The sequence below is a fragment of the Temnothorax curvispinosus genome, unplaced genomic scaffold (genome assembly GCF_003070985.1).
Source record: "Temnothorax curvispinosus isolate PA1 unplaced genomic scaffold, ASM307098v1 QBEX01003666.1, whole genome shotgun sequence".
NCBI classification, from domain to species: domain Eukaryota; kingdom Metazoa; phylum Arthropoda; class Insecta; order Hymenoptera; family Formicidae; genus Temnothorax; species Temnothorax curvispinosus.
Genome location: NW_020213446.1, coordinates 6,356 through 25,514, shown reverse-complemented (window position 1 = coordinate 25,514; position 19,159 = coordinate 6,356). Strand labels below are relative to the sequence as shown.

General features: G+C 38.3%; 1 protein-coding gene across 1 annotated transcript; it reads left to right on the top strand.

The window, feature by feature from the left end:
- The first annotated feature begins 2,406 nt into the window (after positions 1 to 2,406).
- On the top strand, positions 2,407 to 11,912 carry LOC112452799 (COUP transcription factor 2-like). The gene is made up of 3 exons (XM_025013198.1): positions 2,407 to 2,827; positions 3,305 to 3,474; positions 11,500 to 11,912. The coding sequence occupies exons 2-3, from the start codon at positions 3,354 to 3,356 to the stop codon at positions 11,910 to 11,912; spliced, it is 534 nt and encodes a 177-aa protein (XP_024868966.1). The 5' UTR covers positions 2,407 to 2,827; positions 3,305 to 3,353.
- Positions 11,913 to 19,159: the final 7,247 nt, after the last annotated feature.

Sequence of the window (19,159 nt, the reverse complement as noted above, 5' to 3'; positions counted from 1 at the left end):
TAATCACGGAAATTATCATTACAAACAATGATTTTATATAATCCATTATCCAGCCTATACGCCAACGATAAAAACACATTGTTGACTTTTCGACTCTCCAGTTTTGAAGCACTCACTTATGGCGTAACGGAGAGCGTGAGAATATAAATTTCCATTAATTGTTATACCGCTGAAAATGGCTCAATTTGGAGCCAAAACATTTTGACCTTCTATGTGGAATATTTGAATAAATTAATTTTATCTAAGATTACGCACCAATAAAAAACAGCATATTGTACTCTCATAGCTCTTCAATCATATGTGTGGTTTATTTTCAAAAGTCCTAAATCTTTTTACTTTTATTTAAATATTTAACAATGCATCAGAAAATAAAATCAGATATGGAAATTGAATAGATACGCGAATTGAAAATTAGAACCGTAAGTTTAGGATCAAGTTAAATTCTAATTTGTATTATGTTTGTCCATATTACATTACGGTATTTATATCATAAAATTGTATTATAAAAGGCCGCAGTGTAATTTTAAATATAATTTTATTGTATAAATACGTAACTTTATACATATAATGTAAACGTTTTCTTCTCTTATAATATTCGGATGATTGATCACCGTCACTGTACCATTTCTATCTCCACAAACATATATGTATATATATAAATATATATACACATATATATATGTATATATGTGTACATATGTCGAACAATCCTGCCGTCCCATACGCGCATTCCCATGTATTGCCATAAGCTCGCGCGCGCGCGCGCTCCTCCGCTTCTCAATCCCCGATATTCCACGTAGCTTTGTATCCTCTTTCACTCCGGTGTATCGCAATTGTCTGCGTGCACACCGACACGCTGACGCCAAGTTCCTCGACTACTCCGCGTTTGCTGGATCCCTTCTACCCCGATCCAACCCTACGGCGCGCGGGTGGATGGGTGGTTGGCTGCGTTTATGAGGCCGCGGGCCCGAAATTGAAAGGCATGCAGCTTCGCTGGAAGGGGGTCGCGGGGGGCGGGAGGGCATGCAGCAGTCACCGACAAGCGAAAGAGCGTATCAGAGGGTAATCCTATTGGTGGACGCCGGCGTCGCGACGTCCCGGCGTCATTGGTCCATCCGCGATCCGCAGGGCGTGGCGACGTCAGCCTGGTGGGGTTGTCACATCCCTGGCAACGATTACCAGAAGGCAACCAGGGGTTCGCGCAACGGCAGGAATCCAGCATGGCGGCGACCCAGGCAGCAACCCCTAGAACACCGTCGCGAGCTCTCGCCTACCACACCACGCCGGCCGCCGCCGCCGCGCCGCCGCCACCACAACGACGCCCGGCATCGCGCGGTATATCGGACCCGTTGCCGATTGCCCGCACCCACTCTCTCTCTCTCGTGGATCTCGCTCGATTTGTCCGGGAGAACACTTCAGGAGTCGAAAGTTCGATCGTTCGATTAATTGCTCCGTTAGCATTTCCTTTTGAACGTTGATTCCCCGGCGAGAATGACAGGGACGACTCCGTCGGTTCAAGAGTTTCTTTTTTTCTTGTGGAGGACTGATTGGAATCTTTTTATCTAGAAAATATCAATTCTAATCTGACAAATAATACAATATTGAAAAGTATAATTCATCTTTGACGTGAACGTAACATGGAAATTGGCATTCTGCAATCATCTTGATAATGCCTCGCTGCTTCTTGATAACATTCAATTTTTTCCTTTCCGTTTATATTTCAATTATGACTCTTGTGCTGCGAATTATATAAAAATAGATCGAGTAAAAGTTTCTTAAAAAATTGTTTAATCAAAGAGCAATAAAACAGAAAATTACGTAACTTTTATCGTCAAGTCCCGCTCGTAAACCTTTGCTTGTAAATCACTCGACCATATCCCTCGGCCGGATTCGATTAATCTACGGCAGATCAAAAGAGTCCCGGCCGTCGCGCGTCGTTCAGCGCATCGTCACTTTTTATCCAGGCGATCCGATGCCGAGGCGACTCGGCAAAGAGAAGCTCGCCGTCGCGTAGCCAACGATCAACAATTGCCCCGACGCTCCAGGTAGGCGTCGTTTCCCGTGACGGCGGCGTCTCGCTTCGGTAGGGGGGCAGTTTTGGTCTGGGAGGTCGCCGGGGGTGGGGAGATACCACTATACCAGGCGTCATCGGAAAGGGTCGGAGGGGTCGGCGCAGGCGCCTCGTCCCGACGACGGGCGTCGCGGGGCACCGCGTCAAACGTGGAAGCTATAGGTTAAATCCTCCCGCTCCTCGTTTTTGTCGTTTTTCCGGCGTTGCCTCCTGATCCCGCCTTCAAAAGTGCCGGCGGACCAATCGGCGCCGGGCGTTGCTCGTCCGCTGCCTCCGACGGCACGGCAAGCGCCACGACGACGGCGACGGCGGTGGCGGTGGCGGTGGTGGCGGCGGCGGCGTCGACGACGCCGACGTCATCCGCGGGTAACGACGACTCGTCCGAGAGATCCTGGATCGGGACGCCGCAGACGTCATACGCCAATCCGACATCGACAAACGATCGTTCCGCCTACTCGTCGATCTCGATAGCGCGTGAACCGCGGACACCCGCACGATATCTTCCTCGCGGTACCAAGATACTTCTTCTCACTTCGCGTTCGCCGGTCTCGATCGCGCCTCATGATTTTAAATTTCTTCGGATTCGCCCAAGTGCATCACATTCGCTGGTACCGGTGGTGATTGTTGGATTGGAGAATCTGAGATCGAAGCGGTCAAAGAACTTGGTGGTAGATTAAAGAAGATCGGGAAGTCAGTGATCGCAGAAGAAGTGACCTACGTTTTACGGTGCGGATATGCAAGCTTGAAATACCCTGAGTGAGTCTGCAATGATTTTCAATTGGACATGAGCACATTGGAGCTTAGCTTTGAAAGGAGCGATTTTTAGTGAAGATAAATTAAAATACTCTTTCTTCATTAAGAGGAATTAGAAATTTCTCGTTAGAGATAAGAGATATGTTTGATAAGATAGATAATTTTGCTAAAGAAGAGTGAAAGATTACTTTAGTTGTTGCAACGATTATTTTAAGAAAAATGTTATTTAATAAATCATCTTTAACTTGATTAAAATTAATTAAAAATCTTAGAAATTAAGTCCGCCGAATTATAAAAATAAATATATCAAACTTATTGTGATATATTATTTCTCGTTCGAGGTGTTTGAAGTTAATCCTCATGAAACAAAATAAATTTTTGGACTTTGTATATTTTATATTAAAATATGGGGTAGTTGCATTAGGTTGCAAGAGAAATATATTTAAATTGTAAGCCACGTACAAAGGAGTTGCATGCCAGTTTTAGCGCATTCGACATCGGCCGGATAACGAATGATCGAGGAGGCAGGATGAACGGAACGGCGACAGTCACGGCCACCGAGGATCATCAGCATCAGCATCAACAAGGGCAAAATGAACCGACTTCGGAGCACCCACGGAGTCCCGCCAGTCCGCTGAGCGTTAGACACGGTAAGATAACAAAAAAGATATATTTAAAATATTATAGATAAGCTCCTCGTACGCAAAACAACATGAAAGGGTCAATGGCCACAATATGAACACAAATAAGGAAGTTATAATTGAAGTGATCTACTGTTATTCTCCGATAGTTGAGGGAACATACCTAGACAGCACCATGTCTCAACTCTCAATTTTGGACATGCGTGCTGTCTGGGATACAGTTAAATATGCTGAAAATATAATAAGAAGATTGAATACATTCGAAAGTCAAATATATTCTTGGAACTTTTGTACCGCGCGTGCGAAAGTCAGTCGAGATTATAAACCTTTAGCATGATGGCTAGGTGTTAACCTCTAGTGAACAGACTTGACCTCTAGTTTTCATGCATGCGTTCCCGCGCGTTATAATATGCGTCTAACGCACGATATGTCTTCATGCGCGCGTTATACAAATACGACATAGCTTGCATTTTTAACTATCAATACAAGTATAATAAAGGTCGACAAAAATGAACACAATTTACTTATAATTACTAGTAACTTATTGTTGCACGAATTAATAATGTTATTATTTTTTGTCATGTTTTTTATTTAACTTTTATAATAAGTTATTACATAATATGACGCGTTATCGCGTTAACGTGTGTCTAAAAGGATTAAATCTTTCTAATTTCAATGTGCCAAGGCACACGTAAAAAAAGATACAATTTTAAATGATGGAATATGTGAAGATGCGCATTTATAATGCACGGAAACTGAAAGTAAGGATAACTGCTAGTTGATAATAAACAAGTGTACGGACTTATTAAGACAAGATCTGAGAAATTATATAAAAAAGATATATCCGTCGAAAAGAAAGCAGCAATATATTTTTTTACAAAAAAATATTTTTAAATCTTAATCCTTTTGCTGCATATAATTTTTACTGTAGATCAATAATTAGACATTAATTTCCCCAATATATCCTCCCCGCGACATTTCTTTCGCGGCTTAATGTAACGCATAATGTAATGCATAGCGTAATATAATGCATAAACTTGCATCAACGCGCGATTCTTCTTCCTCCGGTCGCGCCAGGTCAGCCAAGATTTGATTATTCTAATGGTATAATGTCGTTGCCTACATGTCACCCTCTTTTTCCCACTTATCCCACCCCACGACTGTAACTCGCATAAAAGTCCGCCGCGGGGATGGACCTAGGTGCATTCTGCCCATCGTTTCGCATCGTCGGCTTTTAGCGACGGACAGAAGTGCGAGATAATTTTCTCTGCTCATTCCAATCTTTTTCCAAGGTCTGTTAAAATAATCACAACATATTTTTTAGCCATAGACTGTTAACGATCCAAAACTGTAGATATACTTTTTTTATTGTACTAATTTTATTTACAATTTAAATTTTATTTTGGACATTAAATATGTGTAATACTTAAATAAAAATAAATAATGTATATTATGTATAATGTGTGTTACTCGTTGTGTATTGTTACTTATTTACATTTTTTAAGTTTAATACGAGAAAAGTGATATTTTCAAACACTAAAAGTTTATTGAATCAAAGTTGGTTTGCAAAACTACACCTGTAAACTTTAATCCAATGATTCGGTGACATTCTCTGAAATTTGTGTAATACTAAAAAATGCACAACTTGAGAACATTTAATAATAATTTTACCTGTTTGACAATTTTACGGAACTACAGATACAATTCGATCTCATGTAATTTTTGTCGAATCACAAATGTTTATCCAATCTTGTTTATATTGTATGAATGATGACACACACTTTCTCAATCATCAATAAATTCTCGTTGTATATTTAAACTTTAGCCGTATCTTGAACTGTAGTTTGAATTTAAACGGTAAGTATACCGAGCTTCTGCAATTTTTTAACACATTGTATCTCACTGTATTTCGTCATCATCAACTTGCATTTATTTAAAATAGCTGTGTTTAATACTATATTTGCCAACGCATCAAATACTGTTGTCCCAGTAACATTATTTCGACATTTTTTAAATCTTGATGGCAATAAATGCAAGATTTGTTTTTTCTTTCTGTCTTTTGGAAAATAAACATGTACACATGCGGAAAGACCGATTTTGCAGAAGTAAAAACTTAGCTAAATACAGATTTGAAAATAATTATGTTAGGCCATCTAAATAATTATATTAGACGTTCAAGCTGATTGCTATAGATTAATAGAATATGTAAATTTTTGCAGCATTATGATGCTTGAATCTACAAAATTATTTTAATGGTCAGCATAGTTATTGTTAGATCTGCATCTAGCCTAATTTTTATATACTTTAGTAAAACCGTTTTTTCAGTACATAGCATTCTTGCAATGATAGCTGCTTTTCTTTAAATCTTTTATAAAAATCTGTTTTAAATCATATTTATAATTTCGTTCGATAACACTTGTTCCACATATTTTTTCGGTAAAAATAGCAAAGCATAAAGAAATGTTCGCTAACGTTGTATTCGCGAAAATATGCGACAAATTGCGCTAACGATTAGCCGAAATTAGCAAAGAATGTATCGAAAAAGGGGGAACAAACCACTTTTTTTATCTCTCCAACTAACGCAACCCCTGGCCCCACTCGCAACTCGACCCCCTCTCGCTTTTCCCGATGATCCCATAATACGAGGGCGCAGGTGGCGCCTTGCCATCCGCCAGCATTGATATGCTAATGAAATTTGACGCCCCTGCTTTTGCGTGCGTTACTCTCGGTGCGGGTGGCTTATAGCGGGTGTGTATTTTATATTGGACCATCATTTTTCTCCTCTCAGTTAACCCCACGCGGCCGACAGATTGCACCGCGACAAGATTTGATTAGCTTAATGCCGTAATTTGCGAACGCGTATGTGTACGTATGCGCATTTTTAAATATATATACATTTAAAACTACGAAAATAATGATTTTACAATTATTTATCTTTTGTGTACTCCAGCTATGTAATGCGTAAACCAAATACAAAGATCGAAGGTAATATTAATCGGTGATTGCGAATAACTGTCACCGGTTTATGAATGAAAAGATATAGTCATCACAAATCGATTGCATCTCAACGTTATCGTCGAACAGATATTTCGCTGTTCCGAAGATTGAATCAGAATGCGTCAGAATATACTCTAATCGACAGGATTAGAGGGTGTGCGTTAACGAGATCGAAAAGCCCGGACGCTTATACAAAGTCACGTGAGTTGAATTAATAAAACTGACACCGGCCGCCTGTCCCGACGTGATTTGATAACGATCGGGAGCGATGCGATTTGATGCAATCGGATTGTCCAAGCTGTAGCGAATTCGTAGATAGGTTTGGGTTTCCGAGAGGCCACGTTGAGATAAGAAGAGAATTTTGGCAACAGTAGGATATCTCTTTCTCTGACGGCAGAGTTATTATATTCGATAGCTTCCTGGCACCCCACGAGGAATCTCTGCTTCTTCTTCGCGTCCCCGAAGGCTTACCGGATGGATCGCGAAGACAAACAGTATTTACATCGGGAAATGAGTTTGGAAAAAGCTCAGGAAGTAAGAAGGCTCGAATATAAATATTTATGTCGAATAAATGAGAAGGGACCATTCCGGTGTAAACACGCGTCGCGCGACACGCGTCGTCAACCTGCTGCCTACTTGAATCAGAATTTCCGAAACTTATCGCGATTTTCCTTCCATGAATATATTTTTATAATATGAACGAATATAAATCGGGAATCTCTATATGTACAGCTGCGTCAAATACATTTATTTATTTACACTGTTAACTATATATTAAAGAATTATATTTAAAGCAATACCTTGAGTTAAATATTGTTTTGTTATTTTTAACTACCATGTGTGTCAAAATTTATTATTGAACTCCATTATATAATTTAATTAAATTAACGTCATATTGAGTATAGGAGAGAGCAGTAGCGACCTATAGAAATAATTAAAAATGACTAAAATTGAATATAATTTGATACTAAGAATTTAACAGTGTAGCATAAGTGTTATCAAGTTACGATTAAACTTTATTTTCTAACGGTACAATTACATTCCGTTCTATTTTTATTCACGTCTAATAGCAAGCCTGTTTTAATGAAATTCCATTTTCATAAAAACGCGATTGCGGTCTCGTAAAATTGGCAGCGAAAAGTGCGACGAAAGAGGTGAGGTCTCCTCGAATCCTCGAAATGTGTTGCCAATACGATAAACAGGTTTCAGCGGAAAAATCGCGTGCGCCATTGCGATGAACATCTGCGCGATCAACGAAATGCGATTTTGCTTCTCTCTACTCGGCTCGACTTTATTAGTCACGCCGGTGTCCTGTGTCCTCAGTGAGGCGCGAGATCTCGCCGGAATTGTATTTGTCGGCCATCCCCGAACTCGATCGAAAACTCGTTTCGGCCTCGTTAATGCTGCGGGGTCAGATAAAATCCGTTTGAGAATTACCACGCGGATTGACAAGCGGGATGATGTCAAGATAGCGCCCGCACGAAACGATTTCGCTGCGCTAATCGCTATGAATCGCTAAAAATGACGTGTCTTCGACAGTCGATGAGAGATTTAAATATTTCTCATTGTTTGCTAATTTCAAAATTCTGTTTAATTAAATATAAACAATTTATACTTCGTAAAAATGCTACATTCTAAAAAGAGTCTTGGACAAAATATGTCGTTGTTCACTTAAGTAATCATCTCGAAGTACATGTTGTTATGAAATCTAATCGCTGTTACGTAATACGAGGATGTCATGTCATCCCGACGAAAGAAAGGGATGACAGAATCCTTTGAATCGCTTTTGTCGAAAGTTATGAGACAATTTTCAATTACCAATTCAAGATGATATCGATCGCCAATTGAATAACGGTGAAGCAGACCGCGCGAATTTCACGGTCCATAATGGTCGAGCGTTAAGGCCATCGCACACAAAATGCATAGCTTAGCATAAGCGTAGCATAAGATCGCTAAACCAATGAGCATCTGGCATAAAGTCGGCATATTAATTTACATAAGATGCTCATTGGTCCAGCGGTCTTATACTATGCATATGCAGCCTATGCAATTTTGTGTGCGATGGCCTTTAGCTGGTGCGCGCAATTATTTTATGCGCGATCTAGCCCAGTCAAATTAAGATTTTTGGATGAAAAAATTGCCGGCAAGCTGGAAATTGGTATACAGGTTCATTTTAGTGTTCTGGCTGTCCGAAAGTAAAAAATGCATACAATGAAAGTGAAAGATAATTAAATTACCTACAAAATGCATTATTTATGTTATACCGCGCGACTAATATTTCTAGAAATATTACGGTTTAAATGAAATTTTAACTTTTGGAAATTGTGAGAATAAATATTTCCTCGCAATATAAGTCGGAAATGGGTAGTCCTACGTAAAAAATTGTTAAAATCAAGTAGAAAGATTATTAAATTTTCATTATTTTGGTTTTTGACCGATTTGCATACGACTAATAGTATTTTTGATATCCGTAAAAGAAACGGTTTTTAGGTACACTTCTCAAAAAACCCAATTTTTTTACGAAAACTCTTATGAAAGGCATAATTGAAATAACAATTTTTTAAAAACTTTCATTTCAAAACCGGTTCCACTGCAGGATCACATACATATGCATATAAACTTTTGAAAAAATGTCGATATTATTTTTTCTAAAGTAATTTTATGTCATGTTTTGTAAAAAAAACTGTAAATTATTAAGAAATTTTTAACATAAACAAATATTTAAAAGGCTATATCTCTGGAAGTATTCATCACAGAAAGTCAAATAAAAAATCATTTTGAAGATAATTTAATAAACTTCAAGAAACATGTGTATTTTTTTAAAAATGATAACTCAAAAGTCCGCCATTTTGAGAAGTGTACCTAAAAACCGTTTCTTTTACGGATATCAAAAATACTATTAGTCGTATGCAAATCGGTCAAAAACCAAAATAATGAAAATTTAATAACCTTTCTACTTGATTTTAACAATTTTTTACGTAGGACTACCCATTTCCGACTTATATTGCGAGGAAATATTTATTCTCACAATTTCCAAAAGTTAAAATTTCATTTAAACCGTAATATTTCTAGAAATATTAGTCGCGCGGTATAACATAAATAATGCATTTTGTAGGTAATTTAATTATCTTTCACTTTCATTGTATGCATTTTTTACTTTCGGACAGCCAGAACTGAGATATTTTGAAAAAACACTCGAAGAAACAGCTCTTTTCTCATTTGCCCAATGCTTCAAAAAATTCTATCTTGGGAACTAATGGTCGTACGAAGTTCTACAAAAAACCAAATTGCGAGGAATTTTATCAGCTACATTTTCGCTCTGAATGTTCTTTCCCGTAAAACTAATAATTTCCGAGTTATTTGCAAAAAACCCATTTTTGTACTCTTTTTTTCAAGATGGCGCAGCCGGCTCACGCTCTATGTATGGGGACTTTTAGTATGTTTAAAAGAACACTAAAATGAACCTGTATACCAATTTCCAGCTTGCCGGCAATTTTTTCATTCAAACGCCCAAAAATAATCTAATTTGACTGGGCTAATCGCGGTGCTCGACGACCCTCGTTCTTCGAAATCAATCAGGGACTGTGGCAGGGACTTTTCGACCTGCCCCGGCCGGGGGTTGATCGCCCGAACGTGCGAAAGAGATTTCTGGGATTAAGCCGAAAGTAACGGCCGGCTGATCGAAATGAAAACGCCGAACTGATTGTGGAAAAATGATACTTTGATCGTAAATCTCGGGCTTTTCGTCGCAGCGCCAAGGAAGCGGATTCTGCGACCAAAAAAGATAATGGATTGCCACAGTCAGACATAATATTGCAATTGGAGAGATAATGTGATTTTATCTTTTCCCGCTCTCGATCGCGATATTGCGGTCCACAAAGAATTATATCGATTTTCGTTCAAAATAAAGTAATTATTATATAATGTATAATAAATAAAACTAATTTTTACACTGTGCACGAAATTGTAGGAAATTGTGACGTTGAAAACTGTTACATTTCTGTCTCGTTGAAAATGTAATGGATTAAATTAATAGAAATATGTAAATGCCATAAGTATAATTCAGCTAAATTGAAGCTCGTTATAATTAAAACTGTAATTAAAGTTATAATCACAGATAAGCGCGGGGTAATTTAACAATCCAGCGATATTTTCAATTAAGTTACGCAAGGATCAAACTAATATTATTAACAATTCCAATTTCATTTTACATTTGTATTTTGCAAGCAAATACCTTCGTAAATTTATTTAATAAAAGTACGAAATTATTCAATGTTTTAGTCTGAATTGAAAAAATTTAAAACTGGATTTACAATCGATCAAATTACAATAACGCTTTGTATCACCTTTCGATCCCCACGAAAAAATCAAAAGACACTCCGTCAACACTTTCGTTCAATCGCAGTCGCTGCAATTGTACAAAGTGTGGCACGAGATTACAAGGAAAATAATTTGTATTGATATTGAAGAATACGAGATATTTTGACGATGGCAAATTATCGACATAATCATTTTTTCGGAAATGTTTTTCTTAAAAGATTTCGACGTCTGGATAAAGACAGTATATATTAATTTATGCTTCCCTGTTTATATCTTTTTATTATCAACGCAAGTCATTTACCGATAAAATTTGTGTAATTAACTCACTCTTTGAGTTCAACACCTTTTTGACACCGGACTCGTTAATTTTACATTCAGACAGGCTGTAACTTATAATAAGAGTTTAATATACTGTCACAAAATTTGTAACAACTTTTGTAATAACAAAGTTTTGTAGATTCGATTAAAAAATTTATACCAAAAGAGATACATACATATATTACAATTTTAGTCCCTGTGTTTTCTTCTTGTCAAACAAACAGGATCGTTTTGTACCTTTTAAAGTGCTGTTGAAGTAGATTATATATCTTATCCACGCAATAAGGCAAAAAAATCTGTATTATATGATAATAAATAATTAAGCGAATACAATATTTGCCTCTTTTTCTTGTTAGATCTCATTGCGAAAATTATGAAATAAACGAACTCGCTTTCCAGACTCAGGCGAGAGCAGCGTCATTTCCCCGGGCCTGCCGGAGCGTTACAGTCCTCTGGGAGCGACGGGGTCCACGTCGAGCCACGATCCTTACGCCTCCCGGTCGGTCCAGGAGTGCCCGGTGCCCCTCTGCAGAGGAATGCCGACGGACTTCCCTCTGGCCCGGTCGCCGTACCTGACCGCACTCGGGAACGGTCACCCGCACTTGCTGGGTCAGGTGCAGCATCAGCAGCAGCAACAGCAGCAGCAACAGCCACAGCAGCCGCAGCACGGCAGTAAACCACCGCGTAGCCTCGGACTGATATGCGTGGTCTGCGGCGACACCAGCTCCGGAAAACATTACGGGATACTCGCCTGCAACGGCTGCAGCGGCTTTTTCAAGAGGAGTGTCCGACGAAAGCTGATATACAGGTGAGTCCAAGTTTCGAATAATCGGAACATAGCATCTAGATTCCTAGAAATTGTGCAGTGCAGGAATAAATTGTTGGGACATCGAGATTCATGCTTAATAGTTTATTTCGGTCTTAAATTAAACGTGCTAAACCTCGTATATATGTATATATATATATATATATATATATATATATATATAGAAACAGGACTGTATTCCCGGATTCACAAGTCTTCAGAAGTCTGTACTAAATGAGCTCGGGTTTTAATTTAATTAGGCAACAGTTGCGCTCGTCTACCGCGTCTACACTATTAGCGCTGCATCCGCACGGAGAATATAATTGGGATTAATTATTATTCACCCAACGACGTCCTAATTCCTTAACATAATTTTAATGCATCGCAATGTAACAAGTAATATGGATGTACAGTCGCGGTTGCAACGGGCAGAATTTTAATCGATCAAGTTGAGCAAAAGCGCAATCTCTTTCTCTACGATACGAGAGATTGTACGATACGAAGTACTGTATCCGCGAGTGGATAACAATATTCGTCACGGTCAAACGTCCCTCATACGCGATAGTTCATCGACGCACTCGTTAACAGTCCGGCAACTCAATCCGTGACAGGAAAAGAATTGTAACGCCGCGGATGTGGCATCGGGTCTGGGCTTTCGGCGAGACGCCGCTTTGCATTTCGGTCACGAAGCCGTGCCTGTTTATTTTTCAAAAAGCACGGAGGGTTAATAGCTGCGCTAGTATCGAGTGCCGCCGCGCGCTTGCGTGTCCCTGACACGGATCGAGCGCGGGGACGAGCGAGACCGGGACGGCCGATTCCGAACTCGTGCGCGCGAGAGGGATCCGATGGAGATGGATGGCCGTTCCCGGGGGACGGTAATAGTTCCTCGTACGAGCGCCACCGGCTTTGCCACCGGCTCTCGGATACCCCGAGTATAACTCTCGTCGCCGATACGGCGGCGGCGGCTCTTGGGTTAGCTCTCGATGGGCCCCCGGCGGATTCGACATTATACCATCCCGCGCTTGTGACCCGGCATTAGGATGAGTTCACTCAACTTGGCCCACATGGCTCCGCTCGATACTTAACTCGATATTAACCCCGGATGATCCGAGAGCAGCCATCGATAACCTTCCTCTTCAGTTTTGAAACTCTATATAATTCTATTGTAAAAATATGAAAAATTTACGAGTCGAAAACTCTAAGATTTATCCAAGAATGGTCATCTGGGGTGATTTTTATACGTAAAAATTTTGTACGTAAAAATCACCCCAGGCACCATTGTGATATGAGCTTCAGTTTTTCGACAATTTTAATGTTTCTTCCATATTTTTAAATATTTTTTTGGTTTTTCCTTACTTTTTCAGAAATTAAGTAAATCTAATATATACATACCTACTTCCCTCAAATACTAATAAATTATAGAACAATAAAAAATATGCAATATGTATTTAATAACAATGATTTTCAATTGGAATGTAAAAATCATCCCAGGTGAAATTGCTTATAAAAATATAATCAAGTTAAGAGTAAAATTAGAAGTTACGTATCTCCTCAATTATAGATTTCACAGTAAAGTCGAAAATCAATTAAATCTATCATTTGTATAATTTTTACAACACGCATATTTGACTGATAAAAGTGTTTAAAGGAGAAAGAGACACATCAGATAATGAGAGAAATAATGTTTAGTAAAAAACAGATACATTCTATCTTGACGCGAGCGTGGTAAGCGAAAAATTTTCGCTCTCGATCACGACTGAACGGAGGCAAGGAAGATAAAAGACGCGGCCTTTTGTTGTTGGAGTAGCGACATTTGCGTGCGAGAGTTCAAGTGTGAGCCCCGCGGGAGCCCGTGCGAACATTTCGGCCGTTCTTATCCACGCACGATGCACTTAATTGCATCTAACCGATCCGTGAGGATTTGCGCTAATCCGGCGATTGTGGACGGCGCGCCATCGCAGCGCATCGCGTCGGGACGCATCTGTCGCATCTCGTTCCCCTCTCCGCGGATAATTGGTTATCTGTGCGGAGGCTCTTCAGTCTTTACCGTGTTGTAACCGCCTGACCGAGGGCAAAACTCTGGTCTTCTTGTCTTTCCATTTTCGCAAACGATAAAATTAAACGTCGATTGCGTTGATATGTAGATAGCCAATATTGTGCGTCATAGCGTAGCAAAAATTTAAGAACATTTATAGTTAGGTCGTTTAAAAATCCCTTGACGCTCTAAAAACTCTTTAAAAAAATGTCATACTTATTGCGATATGCAAATGTAAAGTATATACCGAGACATAAATATTCTATATGCATTAAACTATTTCATATATTTTATACATTAAAATATTTTATATATTTTACATTAAAGTATTTCATACATTTCATTCATTAAAATATTTCTATTTATATATTTTATTTATATATTTTAATACATAGTTTACATGGAAAAGATCAGTTCTACTTTCTAAATCTCATAGAGTGATTTCGCCATTAATATATTAGACATTAGAATGATTGCGATAGTCACTCCAAAAGAAAAAGTTGTCACTCTAATTTGAGTAAATGCGGGCATGAGGTTCTATAGGAGTGAATTTTGTACTCAAATTTTTAGCGCGGCTACTCTACCGCAGTGATACGATCTCTGCACTCTAAAGCTATAGTGAAAGAGATAGAGAGAGAGAAAGAATATATATATTCTCGCATAATATATTCAAGTATATCAGTGTTGATTTGACACTTTTTTTTCTTTCTATGTTGTGAATCGTGATTCACTATAGCTTTAGAGTGCAGACATCGTATCACTGCGGTAGAGTAGCCGCGCTAAAAATTTGAGTATAAAATTCACTCCTATAGGACCTCATGCCCGCATTTACTCAAATTAGAGTGAACTTTTTCTTTTGGAGTAACTATCGCAATCATAATCTTCTTATAAGAATTTCAATTTCTTATTTTAATTTTTTTTTTATTGACTTAAATAATACTTCGTTTAACTAAATAAATGATTTCATTCAAGCAAGTTTCCTTTGTTTAATATAATATAATCTCATTTCAAGTTTATATATATACTTGCGTGTATATAAGTATATCTGTATTTGATTTTATGTTGATCAGATTTGACGTTTCTTTTCTTTCTGTGTAAAGATCGACTGATAAATGACTCTAAGATAGAGTAAAATTACGCTACAAAGTAAAATTTTCCACTCAAAATTGTAGAGTGATATAATTCACTCTTATGATCATTGATCTACTGCAGGCCTGTCTAACTGCTCGAAGCGAAGGAGCCACTGCTCCCACTCTTACCACTTCAGACTTCCCCCACCATCCAGTAGTATCGGGGCAGCGGTTTCTCGCAGCATGAGTAGAAGTAGAATAGCTATATTTGATGGCTTTATGCGTAACTAAGAATACGCATACAGAGCACAAGTGCGTGTCATATTCTTATTTACGCATAAAGCAATATAACTGAGTATGGTATTGATGGTGATATCTCGGTATATATATGCGACTTTTTCAGAATATAATATATAATATAAATTAAATAAAAGTAGGCTTTCCTGAATAAATCAATAAGTAAAGGAAATAAGGAGGCAATAGGAACCAAACGCGGTAATTAATGCGCAATCAAATTATCGTAACAATAAATATATTATAATAAAAACGGACATTTCGACACTTTTTTGTGTCATCTTCAGCGTAAAGAAAATACATGATGGTCCCGAAGATAATACATAAAATTCGACGAAGTTGATCTACATAATTCAATCAGGCGCAGTCTAAATTCACGACAATAATACATAAAAATGAATCAAATCGGAGCAGGTAACGCGTGAACCAAAAGTGTAAATAGAAAATAAAAACTATGAGCCAAATAGGTGCAGTCAACAAGTAAAACAAAAAGTGTAAATTAAAAATAAATTCCACAATAAACTCTGTAAAGCTATATCCACACAAACTTGCATAAGTGCATAACCATGCGCATAACGAAACGGATTGGTCTATTTCCTTATGCACATGCGTATGGACCAATCAATTCTTTTATGCTTATGTTTATGCGCTATGCAAGTTTTTCTGAATTGACCTTTAGTCAAGCGCAGTCAACGAATAAAACAAAAAGTGTATGAGTTTACATTCCTTTGTTCTATCGCCCCGTTACACAAGTTTTAACGATGACTAGTAATTTATAACTTTTGACGCATAATGATCCATGTAAGTTGAATATGTAATTTGCATTATTGTTTCCATTTTATATTTGTTACCGGCAATTTATTTTGTTCCAGCATTAAATGTAATTTGATAAGGAGACCCAAATTAGAGATCAAAACGTCGTTTAACATTAATCAATTATTGCCAGTCAGGCCGATCAATAAATAACTTATTGAAATATTATTCAGTTTTAATAATATGGTTTAAGCCTTTAAGTTGTACTGTGCATACACGTCGTAACGTGGGAACAGTAAGCTCATAAGCAAGCTAAGATGCTAGATGCTATATCCGCTAGAACTAGGAATACATGTCAAATATGGAAAGAGTCAGGAAACCAACTGGAAGAGTGGGGGGAGTCGAGCTCGAGCTCCGTGGCGGGGGAAAGAGCCACGAGTGGCCCGCGGGCCGCAGGTTAGACAGGCCTGATCTACTGCATTCGAAAAGAATGCTCTTTCAATCAAATGGAGTGCGATTTTACTTTTTCTTGGAGTGGCGAATCACTCAAAGTGCACAGGGTCATTTTTTGTTACACCTGCATTTCACTCGTTTTGAGTGATATTTCACTCTTCGACTTTTAGGGAGTAATTTATTCAAGATTTATAGTATTTCTGCATTTTACGATTTTTTGGAACAATAACGTATATCCAAACGTATAACAAAATATCATTTTGTACCCATCAGCTTAATCAGCTGAATCGCACTTATTATGCAAAATACACACGCCGCGCATATATATGAGAATTAATACCGTAAGTTTTCCGCCAGCGGCTGTCGTCAGACCGCTGTTAGCACGATTTTAACAAACGCCAGTCACAAGGAGCCGTGCGCTATCTTGTCCTGAGGCGTTTTAACACGCCAAGGGCCCACCGACCGAATCGGTCCCTCGGCGTGGTGCCGCCAGCGTCAGCGGGGGGCTCGCCGTGCAAATTGATTTGCGTTCACACCCCAGCGGATCCGCAGGGCGCGAGACTGGCGCCCCTCGCTGCGCGGGCCCCCCTCTCCTGTATTCACCCTTCAGAAGCATATCATACATTTATTTACGCATCTCTCTGTTCTACGAGCGGCCGGCATTGTTCGCCTCATTGAATTACCGGAAGCATGTGCTGCCGGTTATCACGCCCGTCGATCGCCCTACTTTGCGTTGTCGGATGCACGTCATGGATGCACTGGATATGTGTTGTTTATTGCTGTTGTGCCGTCAGCGAAGCGACAGGCGCGCTGTAACCCTTTAACCAATAGGCCTACGTTAAACGATCTTTCTGATGTAACGTGATGTTATGAATGCTAAGAGGCGATAAACGACGCGTGTTAAGCCATACGCATCGGAGAAGATTATAAATAATTGATGCAAAAAATAGAAGTTTATTACTAAAGAACACGGAGGTAAGAATTCATAATTTTTTCGAATAATTTGCTCCAAGAAACAGTGAGAGAGAAAGAGAGAGAGAAAGAGAGAGAGAGAGAGAGAGAGAGAGAGAGAGAGAGAGAGAGAGAGAGAGAGAAAGAGAGAGAGAGAGAGAGAAAGACATTATTTTATACTATTTATTAGAAATTTTTAAAAATTATATAGAAAATCATATATCTGATAAATTGTCCGAACTCTTCTTCTCTTGCTTAAATTCTTTATTTGTTTCAGCTGGTAAAAATAATTATTTTAAATTCACACGGCTAGAAATCTAACGAGTTCGTCATTCTGCGCGAGATCGATCGATCCTTGACGACGACGTTTCATCAACAATCGTCGTAATTCCGTCGTAGCTCTCTTGTCCCTCGCCGAGAGGTCGAAGAAATTCGGGCGCACTTGTCGGAAATCCGGGGTGCGCACTCTTCGGGAGATGGTGTTAAATTCGATTACTTTCATTGTTGGGCTAACCCGGTTATCCCTCCGAGCTGACTAACGTAAAGAGGCGACTGTCCTGGGGTCACGTACTTTCTTCTTATCCCTCTTAATCTCGTCCAATTCAGCGACAGCGTCCCCGCCACTTCGTTGCCCGACCTTAAAGGAGTCCTATTTTTCTTTCCTTGTTACGCAGCACGGATATAAAACCGCTATACGATTCCAACGAGACCGGAAAATTGGTACGCAATGTGATTCAGATCCTTATAGCATCGCCGCGATCCTCTTTTTCTCGTTAGTAACATTATCTGCGATTACAGTGTTTGACGGTATCTAGATAAAATTATCTCTATAGATAATTATCCAGATGAAGAAATGGAATAATCTCTATTTTATTTAGGTAAAAAAAATACAAAGTATATTCATTTTTATCTAAGATAAAAAATTATGTCATCTTATTTAAAAATTATTCAAGATAGTAGGATTTTCATTCTTTCTACTATTTCTTTATTTAAATAAAATTGGATTCTTGAATGTTATATGTATAAAATTTACATTACAACCCAGTAAGCAAAAAATCATTATTACAATGTTATTGCAACGATATTCTAGAACTTGTAATGTTGTTAAATATGTAGTTCTTAATGTTGTATAGAACATCATTATGAATATACTTTGACCATGATTCCGAAATTTCAGTAATGTTGAAATGGGAGTGCCATAACGTTGCAAATAACATTTTGCTAAGGTTTTTCTATCATTCCTGTAACGTTTTTGAGATAAAAATTTAAACGAACTATCAACTTTATTACAATATTATATTAAGATTACCGTAATATTAATTCTAACGTTTATTTAAAGTTATTATTGATATTTTATTTTTATTTCAGGGAGTATGTATTTATTTTCAATAAAATGCACTACACTAATTACCATAAAAAAGTAGTTTTATTTATATGAACAAATATATACATATACATATATGTACATATATAGGTTTTATTATGAGATTTATTTCGTGTGCCAATTATTTCTACAAATTATCTCTGCCAATTATCTCAGAAAGTATTAATTCTAGGAAGGGATCCTAGGAAGGGATTTTTGAAGTCAACCTTCGGATAAGGGAAATTAAGGTGCCTTCTAACTCTTTTTTAGGCAATGCGATACAGGTGCTCTAGTTTAATATAACTCTTTTACTATTTTTTTCCAAACTCTTATTC